This window comes from Pristis pectinata, chromosome 9 (genome assembly GCF_009764475.1).
Source record: "Pristis pectinata isolate sPriPec2 chromosome 9, sPriPec2.1.pri, whole genome shotgun sequence".
NCBI lineage: Eukaryota > Metazoa > Chordata > Chondrichthyes > Rhinopristiformes > Pristidae > Pristis > Pristis pectinata.
The window spans coordinates 15,215,833-15,235,142 of record NC_067413.1 but is presented as its reverse complement, the minus strand read 5'-3'; the positions used below and the strand labels follow the sequence as shown (position 1 = coordinate 15,235,142).

Genomic DNA, 19,310 nt, shown 5'->3' with positions numbered 1-19,310 from the left:
CTGATGAGAAATGCAGTTGATCTCAATTAATTTGCTTCTGCTATTGCCAGAGGACAAAGGCTTTGCAGAACACTTCTTGAAGGGCCAGAGTTTCTGATGAAGTGCTCTTATGTTAAGGAAGCAGTTTAGTGGAGCCCATGGGAGTTGAGGCTGAATCTGTTTGATTAAAGCTGAAGTCCGTAAGGGCATGGAGTGCGCATTATAAAAGCACCAGCACACATACTCTAATGGAGAATGCAGAGATCTAATTTGTTGCGACAGCTCTGATGGTGAGTGAATGAAAAGCACATGCTTCTGCTTTTATCAGTTATAATTATGATAAAGTTTCATTATATAGGACTTGCAGATTATTCTGAGAATAATTCATAATGTAAAATGTTGATTGGATATTGTGTTGCGAATTGTATTAAGGACATAAGAAATAGGAGTAGGAGTAGGCCACCTGACCCATCAAGTCTGCTCTACCATTCAATAAGATCATGGCTGATCTGTCCGTGGACTCTGATTCACTGACCTGCCTTTTCCCCATAACCCTTAATTCCCCTACTATGCAAAAATCTAACTGTGCCTTAAATATATTTAATGAGGTAGCCTTTACTGCTTCCCTGGGCAGAGAATTCTACAGATTCACTACTCTGGAAAAAGCAGTTTCTCCTCATCTCCATCCTAAATCTACTCCCCTGAATCTTGAGGCTATGCCCCATAGTTCTAGTCTCACCTACCAGTGGAAACAACCTTCCTGCCTCTCTTATCTATCCCTTTCATAATTTTATATGTTTCTATAAGATCCCCTTTCATTCTTCTAAATATATTCTAAAAATATAAAAAGTTCAAGCTGGCATGTTTGTAATGGTTGTCTTGGCAGATTTTTTGTACATCTATCTGTAATTGTGTAAACAGTTTTATTAATATTGGGATTTCAAATTTGTCTTAAGTGGAACATTATCAGAAAAATATTCATTGGGTTTGCAAATTGTTATGCATAAAATTTGTTCTGTTATCTTGTGCAGAGGACTATTTGGGTGCTTCTGATGTCTGTATTGAGATCTTTAAAATGCCTTTGGAATAAAGGAGATGTGCGAGGCAAGTGTTTCTTTTATACGAAGTGGTAGATTCACGGAACACGCTGTCAGGAGAGGTGGTAGAGGCACATATGATAGCAGCGTTTAAAAGGGTTTTAGAGATATGAACAGACAGGGAATAAAGCAATATGGACCATATGCAGGCAGATGGGATTCGTTAGATTGGTATCATGGTCGGCACAGACATTGTGGGCCCAAAGGCCTGTTTTATGCTGTACTTTCCTATGTTCGATGTTTTTACTTAGGTTGATTAAGTATTAGACAAGCAACGTAGCAAGGGAATAAACTGATGTTAGAGAGATGAGTAACTGTTGGGGACCATGCATTTGTTCTCAGTCACTGCTTCCAATGATTCTTATCCTGTTGGTCTGTTTAAAGAGAATTGTTGCAACGTGCAAAGAGACCACTCTGCCCATCGAGCCCTGGTAGCTGTCTGCAAGAACAATCCAGTCAGTTCAATCCCCAGTGTTTCCCTGTGGCTCTGGTACTTCCTTAGCCCCTAACTGTTCAAGGTGACCAACTGTTTGAATTTCATTATGCATTACTTTAATCTGGGAAGCTTCATTTTAGCATTGGTTGATAACTATTATTAAAAATATTTCTGTTTCCACAGTCCTTTTGAGGATCAGTGATTTTAAAAACTTGTGACTGAGAGGAAAGAATTTGTATCACTTCTGTCTTCAATGAACAACTCCTTATTTTTAGGATCCTAAGACCCCTTAGAATCCTGTTTCAATCAAGTCACCTCTCGTTCTTCTAAACTCAGGCAAATACAAGCTTAGCCTCAAAACAGCTACCTCCAGGTATTAGTCTAGCAAATTTTCTCTGAACTGTTCCCAATGCAGTAACATCCTTCTTTAAATAAGGAGCACAAAACTGCCCATATTACTCTAAATAAGACCTCAGCAATGCTTTATGTAACTAAAACGTAATCTTCCTACTTTTGTAGTCATTTCCCCCAGCAATGAAGTTCTGTTAGCTTTCCCAATTACTTGCTATACTTTTTGCAAATTGTCCACCAGAATACCCGGATCCCTCTACATCTCGGATCTCTGCAATCTCTCACCATTCAGATAATATGCTTTTGTACTTTACCCGCCAAGATAGGCAGTTTTGTCTTTTTCATACTTCTTTGCCCTCTCTTAAGCTATCTAAATCTCTCTTGTAGACTTGTATCCTCTTCACAACTTGCTTTCCTCTCTATTTTTATGTCATCAACAAACTTGGTAATCATACCTTCAGTGACTTCATTTAAGTCATTTTTATAACTTGTAAGAAGTTAAGGTTCAACGCCGATCTCTGTGACATTTCACTTGTTACCTCTGCAATAACCTTTGTGGTACCTTATCAAATGTCTTCTGGAAATCAAGATATAGCATACTCAGAAGCTCACCTTTATCCTACAGCACATGTTACTTCTTCAAAAAAAATTCCAATAAATTCATCAAATATGAAGTCTCTTTCATAAAACCATGCCTGACTACCTTGAATTTATTTTGGTATCATGTCTTTAATAACAGCTACTATTTTCTCTATGACAAGCTAACTGGCCTGTAGTTTCCTGCTTTTCATCTCCCGTGTTTTTGAACAAAAGTGATATTTGCTATTTTCCAATCTAGTAATCTCTTTGAATCTTGGGAATTTTTGTAAAATTAAATCCAACACATCAACTATCTCACAGGCCACTTCATCTAAGACCCCAGGATAAAGTCCATCAGGAATCGGAGACTTGTCGGCATGCAGCTACAACACTAACTTTCCTCCCTCTCTTCCAATTCTCAATGTACAGCTACTTCTGGGTTGTTACTTGTACATTCCTTTGGTGAAGATTGATGCAAATACCTGCTTATTGAGTCATACAGCACAGAAACAGGCTCTTCAGCCGGCCAAACACCCACTTACGCTAATCCTACACTACTCCCATTTTATTATTCCCACATTCCCATCAACTTCCCCCAGATTCACTGAATTCATCTGCCGCCTCTTTGTTTTCCACTATTAACTCCCAGACTTGCTTTCTATTGGACCAATGCTCAATATTCTTCTGTAAACACCCACAGAAAAACTCGCTCTCTGTGTTTATATTTCTGGCTAGCTTTACCTCATCCTCCAGGTTTAATATCACTGACGTGAAATCTGTTGTTTTGCAGCAGCAGTACAGTGCAAAGATATGAAAATTACTATAAATTTCCAAAAAAATATAGTGCAAACAAAAGGAATAATGAGGTAGTGTTCATGGACCATTCAGAAATCTGATGGCGGAGGGGAGAAGCTGTTTGTGAATCATAGAGTGTGTGTCTTCATGCTCCTGCATCGTCTCTCCAATAGTAGTAAAGAGAAGAGGGTATGTTCCAGATGGTGAGGGTCCTAAGTGATGGATGCCACCTTCTTGAGGCACCACCTCTTGAAGATGACCTCGATGGTGAGGAGAGTATGCCCATGATGAAGCTGGCTGAGTCTACAACCCTCTGCAGCCTCTTGCAATCCTGTGCATTGGAGCCTCCACACCAGGCTGTGATGCAACCAGTCAGAATTTTTCCAGTCGGTACCAGTTTTAACTTTTACAGTACATCTTTTAAATATTTGTTAAGCAGAGTTGTGAAAGGTTACTGTGGGTATGTAGATTTAACACTTGGATCAGATCACCCATGATCTTATTACATGGCAGAGCAGGCTTGAAAGGTCTAGTGGGCTCCTTCTGCTTCTAGTTCCTGTGTTCATATGACTGTTGTCAACTAAAAAAGTTTGCATTTGACTTCAGAAAATGGAAAAAAAAAAGTAGTTATTTAAGTTTGAGTTACACAATCCTGGTATTCTTAAATGTTTATTATGCTGTTAAGAAGACATTAGGAAATGATGTATGGAGCATTTCAATAAATACCATTCACTTTCAACAAATAAATATTTTGAACCTCTTTGATCAAATCTTCAAAAAGGAGCTGTTGAGTACATATACCTACAAACTGGGTCACCCTTTATGGAGTGTTAAATATGTGCTTTGTGCATAGTTGGAGCCCCCACAAATAAACCATGATTTTATCCAAACAGTGATAGCAGATAAAAATAGCTTGATGATGGTTTGCACCCAGAGTCCTGAAGTAAAGTGGGTTCAATGGAGTTCCCAATGTGAGCTGCATGCATAGATCCTAACTTGGTATTGGTTTATTATTGTCACTTGTACTGAGGTACAATGAAAAACTTGTCTTGCATACCGATTGTATAGGTCAATTCATTACATACTGCAGTTACATTGAGTTAGTACAGAGTGCATTGAGGTAGTACAGGTACAAACAATAACAGTACAGAGTAAAGTGTCCTGGAGGTCAGAAGATCGACAGCCCTGTAAGAAGATTTAAAAGAACATTATTAGTAATAGTAAGTGACATAGAATTTAAAAGTGTAGAACGATTATAGTAAGTGTAATGAGTAGATCTGTAGACAGCAGCTTGCAATGAGTCACCATGTTCTGGAGCCATCACTAAGGAGGGAGTCAGATCTTAAAGGATCTCTCTCCATGGAAGCCACAAAAAGTCTTCAGAGACTATTGAGGAAGTGAGGTGAAAATGATGGGGGAGGGACAACATGGAAATCTTCTCTGTGTGCGCGGGCACTCCCCACACAGTCATCTGTCCTGGTCGAGCTCTGTGTCATGAGTGCCTCCATACCTCAGTGAGGTGTGGTATGATCTGTGAGACAGAGGACGCAGTGCTCAGCTCTGATGCATGATGTAGGAAGGCCGCAATCAGTGATTGAATTACCAACTATGGAGATTCCAATATCCTGAGGCTTGAAAATTGAGGCATCTGATATCTGTAAATCAGTGTCAGAATGGAGATTCTTCATTGGAGTCTAATTGCCTTTGTGTTTTTAGTCTTTTTTTTATGTGAATGCTTGTTGAAGGCTGTAAGCTGCACCCACAGGCTCTGATTTATGTTGCTAAGGGAGGAAATGTGTAGTGTGTGAGTTTATGACATCATTAGATATGCAACTGATTCCAGATAAACATCAGGCACTCTAAAGTGAATTGTGCACGGAAGTGCCTGAGCCAATTTCCCTATGGACACAGTTCCACCTGGAAGTGATCATCAACAAGATCTAAGTCTGGTTAAACATTTCTATATGTGATGTGCACATGAAAAATGAGCACCAGTGGATCCAGTTTCTAGGCTGGAATGAAGATGATTATTCCATGGGTTAGGTGTTTATTATTATGCTGAAGCTCAGAGGTCACAGTGTCAATGGAGGCCAGCAGGTTAAAGCTGAGTAAGCGAAATGTAAGCATGAATGCATATTCAGGATAGAATATTTATATAGAATATTAAATCAAGGAAGAATCCACAATGGATAGGTAAAATCTTCATGCAAAAGATAGCCTTCTTCTGTTCTATGCTTCAGAATATTTGGGTTTTAGAAGAAAATCAAATGATACAAGATATAATATCTTTATTAGTCCCATGTACATCGAAACACACACCTTTTGCGTAGAGTGTTCTGGGGGCAGCCCGCAAGTGTGTAGACGACACAATCCGAGGGTGCGGAAGTCTTAATTTCTTTCATTTGAGATCCCAGTCGTAGGTTTCCACTGCTGTGTTAGGAGTAGGTAGCTAAAGGTTGGATCCTACTGGGAGAGTATCCTTGTCATAATCCAGGAAAAGATCCGGTGGTCAAATTAGGTACAACTCCTCTGAAGACTTTTAAGAAGAATCTTGCCACATCTCCAGGATGTCCTATGGTACATTGACCCTAATAAACTGTTTCCAGAAATGGCATTGCTTCAGTCGATGGGCAAACACACATTCCAAATCTATGCACAGCTAGATTCCATAAACAGGAAGTCTGGTAAATGACAGCTTTGCCAGTGATTGCTAGAAGGCTGTTTCCAATATTACTTTACATTAGCTTGCATTAAATGTGATTGTTTATCTTTGAAAGTGTAATAACATTGAGGTAACTAAAATATAGGTGGCAGTATTAGGAACAGTTGCATTGTGCTGGAGTTTGCAGTTGAATACATATTTGCCAGGAGCTATTGTAACAATGCAGAAAAAAGATACCACTCATTTCCTGGTAATTTCTCAGAAATAATCGCATGTGGGTTTACTACTAAGTGGTTGGTCAGAGTTTACGAGCATGAATGATTCCAGCCAGGAACAAGCCTTTCAGAAATCATGCCTGCCTACTAATCATGTGAAGCACAGAAGCAAGCTGTGACATAGGATTTATTTTCATCAGCTGTGATGTCAACATTTTGTTCGTCTTTTTTTCCTCTGTGTTGTATTTTACTTTCTTTGTTTCTTCATGGGAGATTGTCTGGAAAGACTACATACTGAAGAAGGTACACGTAGATGTACTGAAATGGAGTTTGCCTCCTGCCAACATTGCTACTCCAAGAATGTGAGTGTTGATTTATCTCTAGTTTTCTGCTGGGGATCTTGATTCTTTCTGAGGGTTTGATACCAAGCCCTCACTCTGTCAACCTCCATAATCTGATGGACTTTTATTTTTAGGTCCTTGTCAACACTGCCAGTGCTGTTAAACTAGTCTTCCATGGGGTTAAACTAGTGCTGTTAAACTAGTTAAATTTCCATGGGGAATACATTCTGCCCTCCTCCAATCTCTGTACTCAAACACTTTTTCTTGCAAGAATCATTGGGGTAAGATCAAGGGGCACTGTTGCTCTTTTGTTCCATGCTTACCCTGAGTCACACGCACTAAATCTACTGTCACCTGTCATTGAAGCACAATATCCCACTCTGATTTCCTGTCCTTTCAAACAAGAATTCCTCTGACAAAAGCCTGACATAATGCAAAGTAATGCAAGCCAGGCAGGGTGAAAATAGGAACACCTCTGTGTGATTCCGTAGTTTCTTGTTGTAATTTGTGCCAATTTTCCCGCAGAAGTCAAGAGATTCCTCTGCGTTGATCCTATTCCTCTGATGTGGATTTAAGTGCCCTAAATAATTGTGATGGAAAGAAATAATATATTTCTTTTTCATTTTGCGTGTTTGATCTTGATTTATACTCATGCTCCAGATAGGTGTGTTGAATAGACAGGCCACAGTAATGAATGGAGAAGCTATCCTTCCCTACTTATTATTGCACAGAAGGAGGCAGTTCAGCCCACTTGGTCCATGCTGGCTTCTAGCAGAGCAATGCCATCAGTCTCATTCCCATATAATACTGCAACTTATTCTTACATGCCCATCATTTCCTTTTTGATTTTTTTTTTGCCAGTTACCCTCACTAAGGGGTAATTTACAGATGCCAATTGATCTACCAGCACAACTTTCGGATGTGGGAGGAAACTGGAGCACCCAGTAGAAACCCACATCAACGTGGGGAATGTGTGCAAACTCTCGCAACTAGCACCCATAATCAGGATCAAACTGAGGTCCCTGATGCTGTGGAGCAGCAGTATTGACTGCTGTGGCACCATGCCACCCACAAAGGAGGTGCATTAATACCCCAACTCACCATAAGACACACAGATAAATTAGCCTAATGACACATAAGATACCCTTTTCTAACAATTTAACTACATTAACTGCTTTTAAAATAAATGCTAGGACTGGATTACACTGACTTGACTGTCTTAGCACTGTACCCATATGTCTGCACATCTGGCCAAAATTGAAAGGGGTCTCTTGATGGTTCTGGATATCTAGGAGTTCAGCAGAATGGTAGGAAGCAGCTGGGTTGCAGGTGGTGCGGTGTGGAGGCAAAAGCTCTGAAAGGGGGCAAAGGTTGGGGCTGAGTATTGTCTTTTTACTAAAGCTGCAAGTGATCTTAATGTTTGATGTTGAGACATTTTAAAAACCTATAAAACGGAACTAATTAAAAAATATTGAAATAATTCCTGCTGTCTTCTAAATCTGTTCAGCCCAAGCCCCTTTGGGGTTTTGGATTCTGGTTCAGAGTTTTCTTTTGTTCTCAGATGTTAAGAGATCCCTGCAAAGTCTGGGCTTTGGTGTTGGATACCATGGGGAATCCAGCAGTAGAGCAATGTTGGATTCAACTGGTTGACTGTGACAGGAAGTCCAGAACTTCCTCGTTTCATGGTGCTTGAACTGTGCTATTTCAGTTGGAAGGCTGAATGCTGGTGATTCCGACTGGAACCGTTGGCCATCTGGAATGTATTTGCATTTTTTTAATTAACATGCGGAGAAACTGTTCTCACTGAAGGAGGGAGTGAGTTTCCTGTATAATCCATTGTCTGACTCGACTTCTTTATATTATGAAAGTAGATGCATTTGCTTTTTCTCCTGATGTTGAGGGGCAGGTTCTTCAAAGTGAATGCAGAGTAGGAATACCTCGGTTAGCTAGTCACAATCATAACTTATTCTTGGGGGGCCCTGTTCTGTCGCTGTAGCTAATGAAGATAATATTATCAAGTGGCCTACAGAGTGCAGTGACCTGGGTGTTCTCATAATTGCATTGGACAGTGGCAGAGTCCTTTAACAGCCAATTATATTAGCCAGTACCTCTGCCATTAAGGTGCAGTTGAACAATTTCACTGGAAGAATGAGAGGCGATTTGACTCAAATACTTAACAGTCTGAGGGGTTTGACAGGGTGAACGTAATGTTTCCTCTTGTGGCAGATGTAGAACTGGGTGTCACTGTTTAAAACAGGGCAGGGATGATGTAAATTCCTAGAGTCATGAGTCTTTGCTCTTCCTCAAAGGGTGGTAGACACAGAGTGACTTTAAGGCTGAGGTAAATAGCCTCGATAAGCAAAGGGGTGAAAGCCTACTGCAGGTAGACAGGATTGCAGATTCAGATCAACCATGATTTTAACAAATGGTGGAGCTAGTTTGAGGAGCTCAATGGTCTTTGCTTGTTCCTGATTGGTATGTTTGCTGGTCGTTCTGTTTTCAGCTTCATCTGTTCTGTTTCTGTCCTCTACTAAAGTTACAAGAGGAGAGGAGATAGTTTTTTTTGGTGTAAGGTTATGTGATATTGAACGTGGATTTTAAGGATCTGTAGAATGTGAAGGGGTTGGGTGGTGCTGGGGGCTAAATTGAGAACTTGCCATGCAGTGGGTCATAGATATGGGTGTTATTTGCTGTCATTGTGGGGCACAGTGCATTGTAGGTCCTAATCCCAAGAATTTTAAAGTTGAGGGTTACATAAGTGCAAAAGGCAAAAAGAAATAGTGGGATGTACGGACAAAGCAATGTGGAAGAGTGCTAGTGTGGAGCATTTACACTAACATAGACTTGTTTGGTCAAATGGCCTGAATAGATGTTGCAAGTTCTTTGTTCATGCTTAAATTTTTCACAGCTGCTCAATTCCAACTGTTGAAGTGTCCAGTGACCAAGTCAAACAAAAAGGAAAGATTACAAATTGTGCCATTTAAGCAATGTAAATATTAATCTATGACAAATGAAATTCCTCTGTCAGTTTAGTTGAAGAGTTAACGTGGATAAAGGGGTTTTAATCACATTCAGCTTTTGTATGCCAAGATTCACAGAATATAATTTCATGCTTACGGATTCTCAAGAATTTATCTTGCATTCTTCTATACTCCATACAACATGTTTTGGCACAAAGATTTATTTTTGTCTTCATAATGGATACTTTCCTCTCCTGAACCCAGTGAGTCATATGTGGGCATAGTCTCTTGGAGACACTGTTGTCTTTCTGGCACCGTATTCCACCACTTAATCCTCAAGACTGGACAGTTAAAGTTAGCAGAGCAGAACTTTTGACAGTGGTAGTCACCAAAACTGCGTCTGATCCTCTCTTAACTTGTTTGAAGAGGTCATTGGATCACACTCGGGAGAGGAAACACAGACTGATATTTATAAGATCCATTGCCTGGAGATACTGGAAACCAATTCAGTGCTCTGACCATTGCCCTGACTGAAATCATTCTTCTATTTTTAAATTGCTAGAAATCAAAAGGAGACAGTGTTGCCCAGCATGTCAAATCACAGACTTTAAAGCTGTTGGAGGCTGCAGACTGAATGTGTTGATATTGTTAGCTTTTAAGCAATGTTGTCAACACAATGATGAGTGGAATATTTTGAAGATGGAGAAGCGGCTGGAGTCTCAGTAATTTTGCATTTGCCCATGTAGTGCCTCAAATTAGTTGCTCAGAAAACCATTCCCTCACTGCTGGTGGATCTAAATTCTACTATCTGCACAGTGGAGGTTCAAAAAACTGGTGCTTCAGAGCTTGTGACATGTCTGCAGTCTGCCTGGATAACTTCACGACCACCACCCCGTGAAAATGTGAATGTTGACTCCTCTTGGTGAACAGCAACTGGTCATAAAGCACAGTAAATATAATGGAGATGGTCACATGTAAACTGTTTGATACCCTGCAGTAATTTTAACTGTGGCTGATTGTGTGAAATAGGCAACATTGAATTGACTGCTTATTACACAATGTAGCTGTTTTCTGGTCTATCGGAAAGAAATGTGAAAGACTTATATTTATATCTTTCCTTTAATGACCTTGGGACTCCTGCAGCCAAGGACATACTTTTGATGTGAAATAATTGTGGTAATTACAGGAGTAAACTTAAACACAGCAAGCTCCCACCAACAGGTAGCCAATACTCCAGCACCTACTTTGTGCCAGTGATGAAAAATTAATTTCTTCCCCCTTTCATTTATGTACAGCCTTCCACACTCTTGGTTTGTCTTAAAATGCTTTATTAGACAATTAAGTATTTTGGGAAGTATCATCATTGATATAATATATATCCTTAAGACATAGAAGAAACTATTAGGCCCATTGAGTCTACACCAGCTCTTAGAACAATCCTATTCCTTCCCTAATTTTCCCTGCAACCTGTCCTCCCCACATTCTCACAGATTCTACCACCCACCTATACTAGGGACAATTTACGGTGGCCAATTAACCTACCAACCTGCATGCAGGAGGAAACCAGAACACTAAAGAAAAAACACACAGGGAGAACATGCAAACACCATAGAGACAGCACAGCAAGGTCGGGATTGAACCCTGGTTACTGGAGCTGTAAAGCAGCAGTTCCACTAGCTGTGTTACTGTGCTGCCTAACTGACTGTCCAATGTTACCCTTTTGATACCTTGGCATCCATAAGTTCCACTTTATTTTGCTGCTTTGTTAAGGAAGGTTACAAGGACAGAGCTTTTAAGCAAAAATTCTTTATTGATGATGAACAAAATTAACAGCAGTGGTTAACACAACAATGTATCGGAAGTCATAATACATGGCACACATTTCTAAAGGTGTATTCACATCCGGTATACCATAACCTAAAAGATTGAAATTACACTGTTCTCCTCAATCTAACATGTCCCCACTCCCATCCACCATAACTACTCTGTCATATTGCCGCACCTTCCAGTCGAGTAAAAGATAATTTGAAAGTGTTTAGATCTTCAGATAAGTTTTGAAGGTGGAACTTTATAGACTATATGTGTACTGATGCTACTGCTAAGATAAATAAAATCTGAGGATTGGCAGTAACTAAGCTATGAAACTGTTGATGTACTTTCATGTCCAAGCTTAAATATTTTTCTGCCTGTCTTTCATCATGTACATCCCAAGGAGAACTAGATTTTTAACAATAATGGAAGATTTTAGATGAGTTTAATATACATTGTAGCTCTCCCAGTAGCTAATTTTGATCCCCTGATGGTTTTGAGATGAATAACTATGGGGTGATTAAACTGAATCAATATTTTGACTATTGCTCGCTTTGCTTTCAGTCTCAATCAATGTTAAAAGTTTAATAAAAAGAAGGGAGAAGTTAAGAGTACCATTCTGTGGAAGTGTATAGTACAGTTCTTCAGTCATTAGGCAAATTACTTTATCTTAAGAATGTGCAAGTGCCTGCAGCCTCCTTGGTTATAGTGGTGTATGGTGCAATGTCAGTTAACCTGCTGGATGAACCATCTGGAAGCCCAGAATGGTGATCCAGAGATGAGTGTTCAAATCTCACCAGGACAGGTGGGGAATTTAAATCCAGTTGTTGAAATAATCTGTAGATTTAAATAAAATCTGGAATCAGTAATAATGACTATTGTTTTTTTAAAGAAAACATTCTTATCTGATCTGGCCTATATGTGACTCCAAATTTTCACAGCAACATTGTAACTTCTTTGCTGTCCTGTGAAATGGCCTGGAAATCCAAGCAGTTTAAGGGTAGTTAGGGATGCACACTAACTCCTGAACTTTGCAGTAATGGCTATGCTGAAGATATAACTGAGACTGATATCATCCATCCAACTGATGTCACAACATGCAATTTCAACAAAATGATCAAGGCAGTCCAAGGTAAAAAAAACTGAAGGACAAAATAATGATTTAGTGTGGAAGGAAATCAGCACAGGGTTATAATCGCCAAGGCACATGTCAGGAGTGTAGAATCCTCTTCACTTGCTGGATGAGTGCAAGGTCAGTAACAATGAAGAGGCTGAACACTGTATTGTGTAAAGCAGATTGTTACCTCATCCACCCTAAACATTCATTCTCTCCACCACTGGCACACCCTGGCTGTAGTATATGTCTTCCATATTCTGCACCGTTGTGACTCTTCTAGGTTACTGCAATAGCACTTCCTGAATCTGTCTTCCACTGCCAAGAGGGACATAGGCAGCCAGTGCATGGAAATGTCGCCACCTGCAAATTCTGCCTCCCCCTCCTCTTTCCCCCATTCCCCCCCCCCCCCCACCAAACTAGCTCACCATCCTGTCGTGGAAATACACCACCTGCCCTTCACTGGGTCTGAATCCTGGAACTCCCTACCCAACATTATTGTAGGAGTGCCTTCACCAGTTCACGAAAGAGGCTCACCACCATCCCAAAAAATGGAGGAGTATATACTTTAATATTTTCTGAGCTCCATAATCTAACAACAATTGTGATAGAATTGATACTTTAGGTCTTTAAAACACAACTTCCAAGAAGTTCAGAGGTTCTCCCAAAGTTTCCAGCATTTAGAAGAATCAGAAGAATGAAAGGTGATCCCATTAAGATCCTATCTGGATGCATCACAGCTTGCTATGGCAACTGCTCTGCCTGTGGCTGGAAGAAACTGCAGAGAGTTGTGGACACAGCTCAGTACATCACGGAAACCAGCCTCCCCTCCATGTCTATACTTCTCGCTACCTCGGTAAAGCAGCCAGCATATTCAAAGACCCCACCCACCCTGGACATTCAATCTGCTCCCCTCTCCCATCAGGCAGAAGATACAAAAGCTTGAAAGCACATACCACCAGGCTCGGTATCCCACTTCTATACCACTGTTATAAGACTATTAAACGGTTCCGTAGTACGACAAGATGGACTCTTGACCTCTCAATCTACCTCGTTATGACCTTGCACCTTATTGTCTACCTGCACTGCCCTTTCTCTGTAGCTGTTACACCTTATTCTGCATTCTGTTATTGTTTTACCTTGTACCATCTCAATGCACTGTGCAATGAATGATCTGTATGAACAGTGTGCAAAATGAGCTTTTCACTGTACCTTGGTACATGTGACAATAATAAACCAATTGCAATAGAATTTTGGATATTAAGAGAATCAAATGACGTGAAGTTAGTTCAGAAAAATGGTGCTGAGGTTAACAATCTTAATGATGCAGCAGACACAAGGGCTTCAAATTCTCACACTGGTAAATCATAATACTTTTGGTCAAGGGTCCTGTGACTTTATAAAAACTAATCAAATACCTTGGATTGCCTTTTATTTTCAAACACAGACACTTTGGATTCTCTTGAGATATTGCAGTGAACAACTGGTGGGGCTATTTCTATTTATAAGAGGCTCCTAAAAATGAAGTTTGCATGTGTTGGTCCGACATCACACAATGCAGATCATGCTGGGCATTCGAATTGCAGGAATTCAAGAATTCTGTGGTTTGGAGGATAGCGGGAGTGGGGGGGGGGGGGGGGGGGTGTGGTCGTAATAATAGGTAAAAGACTCTGGGGTTGAAGTTTATCCCCTGTGGTACACTTTGAATGTAGTAATGTGTGCTTAACGCCACTTCAAGATTTTTTTAACTCAATGAAATTACAATGTTATGCATCTAGTGCATACGACAAAGTGCAAACTTCGATCCCTCCCTGTCTATGTTTGTATGTGTTGTATTTGACAGGGATTGACATATTTTCGAACATAAAGGGAATTAAGTGTTTATTGCAGAAAAGTGGTGCTCATGTAGAAATTCAACCATGACCATTGAAAGGTGGAGCGAGCATGAGGGACTCGATGGCTGCAGCAATTCAAGAAGGCAGGTCACCGCCACCTTCTCGAGAAATTAGGAACGGGTGATGAAGATGGCCTTGCCAGCAATGGCCAGATCCTGAAAAACAAATAACAAAAAATGTATGTTTTGTGCTTGAGAAAGAAAGAAATGGATAGAGGGAGAGAGAATATCAATGCAAATGGGGATGGGAATGTAGGGAATTGAGAAGGAAAATTAGCACCCAATCTGCAGACAAACATCGGCATACGGAATAACAGAAGGGAAACTTGTACATCTGGTAATGTGTAACAGGTCTTGAAAATGTGCTGATGATTGATTGACCTACCAATACAAGGACACAGCTGTAGTTCTTGGCTTGCATTGTCACTGAGGCAGTAGCATGCCAGAGCTCCTGAATAAACGATTACAGGAGTTGCTCTGGGCAACAAATCACTAAGAAAATGACCTCAACTCCTTCTGTGGTGGATTAATATAGGAATTACTGGTGATTTTTTTGTGTGCTCTGTGTTGTCCGGTGATTAGTACAGGTAAGAACAGAACTTGCTTGTCATCAGTCAGTGTAGTAAGCTCATGTTGTTGATTGTGCAGTGTAGGTATATTAGTGGCTTGGCAGTTACTGTGAGTAAAAGTGTGGGGTAGTGCAGTGAGGCTGCATTGATTAGCACCAATGGTGAGAAAACATTGCTATTGGTCCAATGTAGAATTCTGATCTTGGTAAATTGCAGTAAATTACAACTCTTGATTATAACTACCAAAATGATCACTGCAGCAAAACGCAACTACAAGGTAAGGGTGGCTGGTGAAATTAACTGCTCAGGTTTGAACATTAAATCTAGAATATCATTGCATGAAGAATGTATGCTTTAGCATGTTGGGTACAGGTGATTGTTCCTTGTGTACTATATCTCAGTGGGATATTTACAAAGTCTATTCCAACAGTACCTCCCAAACATGCCACGTCTACTACCAACAAGGGCAAGGGCAATAGAAGCCTGGGACCACCACCTATTCCCTCCAAGTCGCACACCATCCTGACTTGGACGATCTTGCTTCATTGCTGAATCTACATTGTGGAATTCCGTCCACTACAGCATTGTGGAAGTACCTTCACTACAGTGGTTCAAGAAAGTGGCTCACCACCACCACCTCCTCAGAAGCAATGATGGGTACAATATCAATGCTGGCCTTGCCACAGATGCCTGCATCCTGGAAGCTGAATAACAAATCATTGCTTTTGAGAGAGGGAAAAAGCAACTTAAAGGTATTCATTTTACAAAAAGGTGACATCTATGGCTGCTGCTGAGAGTTCAACTCCATTCACACTCAGTACCTGGTGTCGCAAGTTGTCATCCATTAATTCTATCCTAAGTTGCTGTCTGCAACTTTGTAATCTAACTCTGTGCAATTCATGTCCACTGACGCAGTATCCCAATGAGCACTTCACTGAACCATTACACATGTCAGTGCATTCACATCAGACGTGTGATTTTTTTTTTGTCACAGTTGATTTGATGGGCATGTAGGCAGCAGCTTCAGCTGTCACCATTCAAAATTATAAATACAACAGTGAGGCATTTTGGTCAACACATAGAGCTTTACTTCAGGGAGAAGCAGAACTGAAAGGGTGTCACCCTCTGACAGTTTTGAAAGAGGCAAGCGTCTTTCTATTTTCCTAAAAACAAAGTAATTTTGTTAATTTGCTGTTGCACATTTTCTTTCTTTCACTGAGATTCCTGCCTGCTGTCACCTTTGTTTTGGGCTTGGAGTTTGAATTAATTATGACGATTGAATCCTAATGATGGTAAAGCTCTCGTAAAAAGGTTACAGACGTTTTCTGTGGTTGTTCCCCAATAATGCATCTGGAAATTGAGTTTATTGAATTCTGGAGCTGATGTTCAAACATTATCACTGTTGTAATCCTTCCTTGTGGTCCCTCAGTGTCAGGGGCATTATTAAGTTATTAAGGGAAACTGAGAATGAAATTATTTGTGTTGGTGAACGTGGCACTGGGTCTAAAATGTGGAGGCAGACCTTCCAGGAATGAAGTTAGAAAACACATCCATAGCCAAGTGTAATGGATCTTTTCCATAGTTAATGTTGGGTGAATTATTCAATCTGTCAATCTGAGATATAAAATTGTGTCAACAAAAGTGGCTTGGGGAAAAGGCAAGGGTATGAAGTTGGGTCACCGATCAGATATGAACTCAATGAATGGGAGAGTAGATTTGGGGGAACTAAATGGTCTACTCCTATTTCTGTGAAGGAACAAGAGCTATATCTAGTGGCCAACTCTTTTATCAGCCTCCCCAATCCTCATAAAAGATGAATCAACATACCTGTGAATATGCTCTCCTTTTGAAATTACCTGTGATGATTTGATTAGACTTTCATTTCCTCCATGCTGTGCGCCACTCCACTGATTTGGATGTGGATAGACAGCCTGCTTCTACGATTTTGCCAGTGCTGCTTTGAGCTTGTAGAAGGGTTATGCTGAGATAGGCTATGGGTTGACTTTCTGCCTTGTGTTTCCAGTGAACAGAGGAAAGAACCCTTTGCAAATCTCTGGAGGAGATTGAGTACACAATGTCTAAGAAACTGTGGAGCTAAAACTGAGCCACAATAAACTTCTTCACGAGAAATTAAAGTTGTCTTTTACCTTGCTAATCCACAAGTCAAACGTATACTGGACTGTCAGGATTTTGATCCTGTGGGCAGGCACCAGCTGTGTGACATTCTCTGCAGTCCTGTAGCCTAGAGTGAATGAAGACCAGCTTTCTGTTAAAGGGCCCCTTTATTCTCCCTGCAGGAAGCTACGTTTCAGAAGGATGAGCTCATCCGTTTCACGAGATCTACAGTGTCCACAGGTATTTGGCCGTTCCATATCTCAGGAATCTGTGGAGAGCTCCTCAATGGAGGACTTCTGGAGTGAAGTGAGGAGCATTAAGGAGAGCAGACAGAATGGACAAGAGGAGCAGACGCTAGTGGAAGTCAAGCCATCTGAAGGTGAGTTCTATGAGTGAGGGTGGGACGTCTTGGTGATCACCAGTGAGATGTGTGGTTGAACCCATCAGCACAAGAAAGACCTGATGATTCATAAAGGGGTTTTTCACACCAGTTATGTGACTTTATGTAATCACAACTGGAAGTGCAAAATAAACTCTACACTTTGACAAATAGAAAGCCTTTTTGAGTCAATAAATGCTAAGATCAAATCCTGAGCAATTTATTACCAGTGTCACATTCCTGCCATGCATCTTCTAAATTTAATTCTACAATATATAGAAAAGGAAGAACTATATTCAGGAGCTGTAAGCACTCGTGGCTATCACATATTTAAACTGTGGTTTTATACTGTACTTTAAGATTCTTACTGTAGTGAATCACTATTTGGGACTGCCAAGTTAAGTATTTTTAACCACACTGCCTGCATTGCTGTTACATTCTTCAGATGTAATGGAGAAGCTGGATTGCTAATGGCAGGAACTAGCTAACTGTCTATAACATACAGTTTTGTACTGAAAGTTTGTTAACTTTCCATCCTAAACATTTGATGCACATGCTTGTTAAATGTACCTCCATTACCGTGAACACAAGGGAGCTCCTGAAGTCTTTGGAGTGAAGGAGGCTGAGAGGTGACTAGACAGAGGAATATTCAACTATAAGAGGCACAGATAGGGGAGATAGTCAAAATTTTTTTCCCATGGCGAGGATCTAAGCTTTGGAATTTCCTCCCTTAAACTTCTGCTCTCTACCACTTTCTTCCCTTTTTAAGATGCTCCTTAAAACCAGCCTCTTTACCAAAGTTTTAGACATCTGTTCTGGGTGTCTTCCAATGCCCAGAACTCCCCAGCCACCTTCCCCCAGAACAGTGGTTTTCAAACTCTTTTTCCAGGTGACCCAACTTAACAAAATGGTTCACCCACACCACCCAATAATAATAAGTTCTGTGGGCCAGAGTTCATTTAAGAGGAGCAGGTGTGGGGGATAACACCCATTTGTTAACATTCCGTAGCCACCTAAGGGTTGCATCTCCCCCACTTTGAAAACCACTTCCCTACAACATGCGGTTTTCTTCCAGCGTGGTCTTGTGTTAGGAATCTGGCTTCCAGCAAATTAGTGAGGCTCAGGGTAGCAACGTGCCCTCTCCCAAGGCAAGAGGTCAGCTGCACTGACAGTCACAAAGTCATTCAGAACCTCTTTCAAAAATAAAAAAAAAATAATTAAAAAAAAAACTAGATTGGGATATTTAAAAAAACTAAAATACTAGAGTTCACAAGTTCAAAAAAATGCAAATCATTGAAACTAACTTAATTAAATCATATAAGTAAATTTCACTTTCGCCTGGTAGCTGATTTCTCCATTAATTTCAAGGAGCTGCCATACTTGGGTCAGGGCTAATCGAGTTTAGTGGATGGATTAGAACATAGAACAGTACAGCACAGAACAGGCCCTTCAGCCCACAATGTTGTGCTGACATAACTATTCCCTCCTACCTACAGAATGCCCATATCCCTCTATTTTCCTCTCATTCATGTGTCCATCCCAAGCCCCTCTTAAAAGCCCCCATGAGTTTGCCTCCACCACCCTATCAGGCAACACGTTCCAGGCATCCACCACTCTCTCAGTAAAAAACGTACCCCTCACGTCTGTTCTGAACCTACCCCCTCTCACCTTAAATGCATGCCCTCTGGTATTGATTCTCAGCCTGAGATCTGGGAAATGTGTGGAGATTGGCTGCTGTGCTGGTGGCTTGCAAGAGGATGCAGGTGTCCTGTGGCTGATGCTCTGGTGAATGAAAGGCTGCTCTTCAGTCTATAAATACTTATTACGACACAGAAGGAGGCTAATGGGTCCATGCAGTCCCATCCCCCTCATTTCCCCGTAGTCCCTGTGCCTGGGGATAGCCCAATTATTGGCTTATCTGCAGCAAATCTGGTTGGCATACTCGGCAGAAGATCTGTTACAATACTGCCTTGTGTGGCTCAGGGGCATTGTTAGAATAAAAAAAATGACTCTGA

General features: G+C 40.7%; 1 protein-coding gene across 5 annotated transcripts in view; it reads left to right on the top strand.

Moving 5' to 3' along the window:
• Positions 1-19,310, top strand: part of arhgap28 (Rho GTPase activating protein 28) — a 182,307-nt gene that overhangs the window by 84,773 nt on the left and 78,224 nt on the right. For all 5 annotated transcript variants that reach the window (XM_052023584.1, XM_052023583.1, XM_052023585.1 and 2 more), the window contains one exon: positions 17,099-17,295. In XM_052023584.1, coding sequence (XP_051879544.1) covers positions 17,099-17,295 — 197 coding nt within the window. The remainder of the gene's footprint in view (positions 1-17,098; positions 17,296-19,310) is intronic.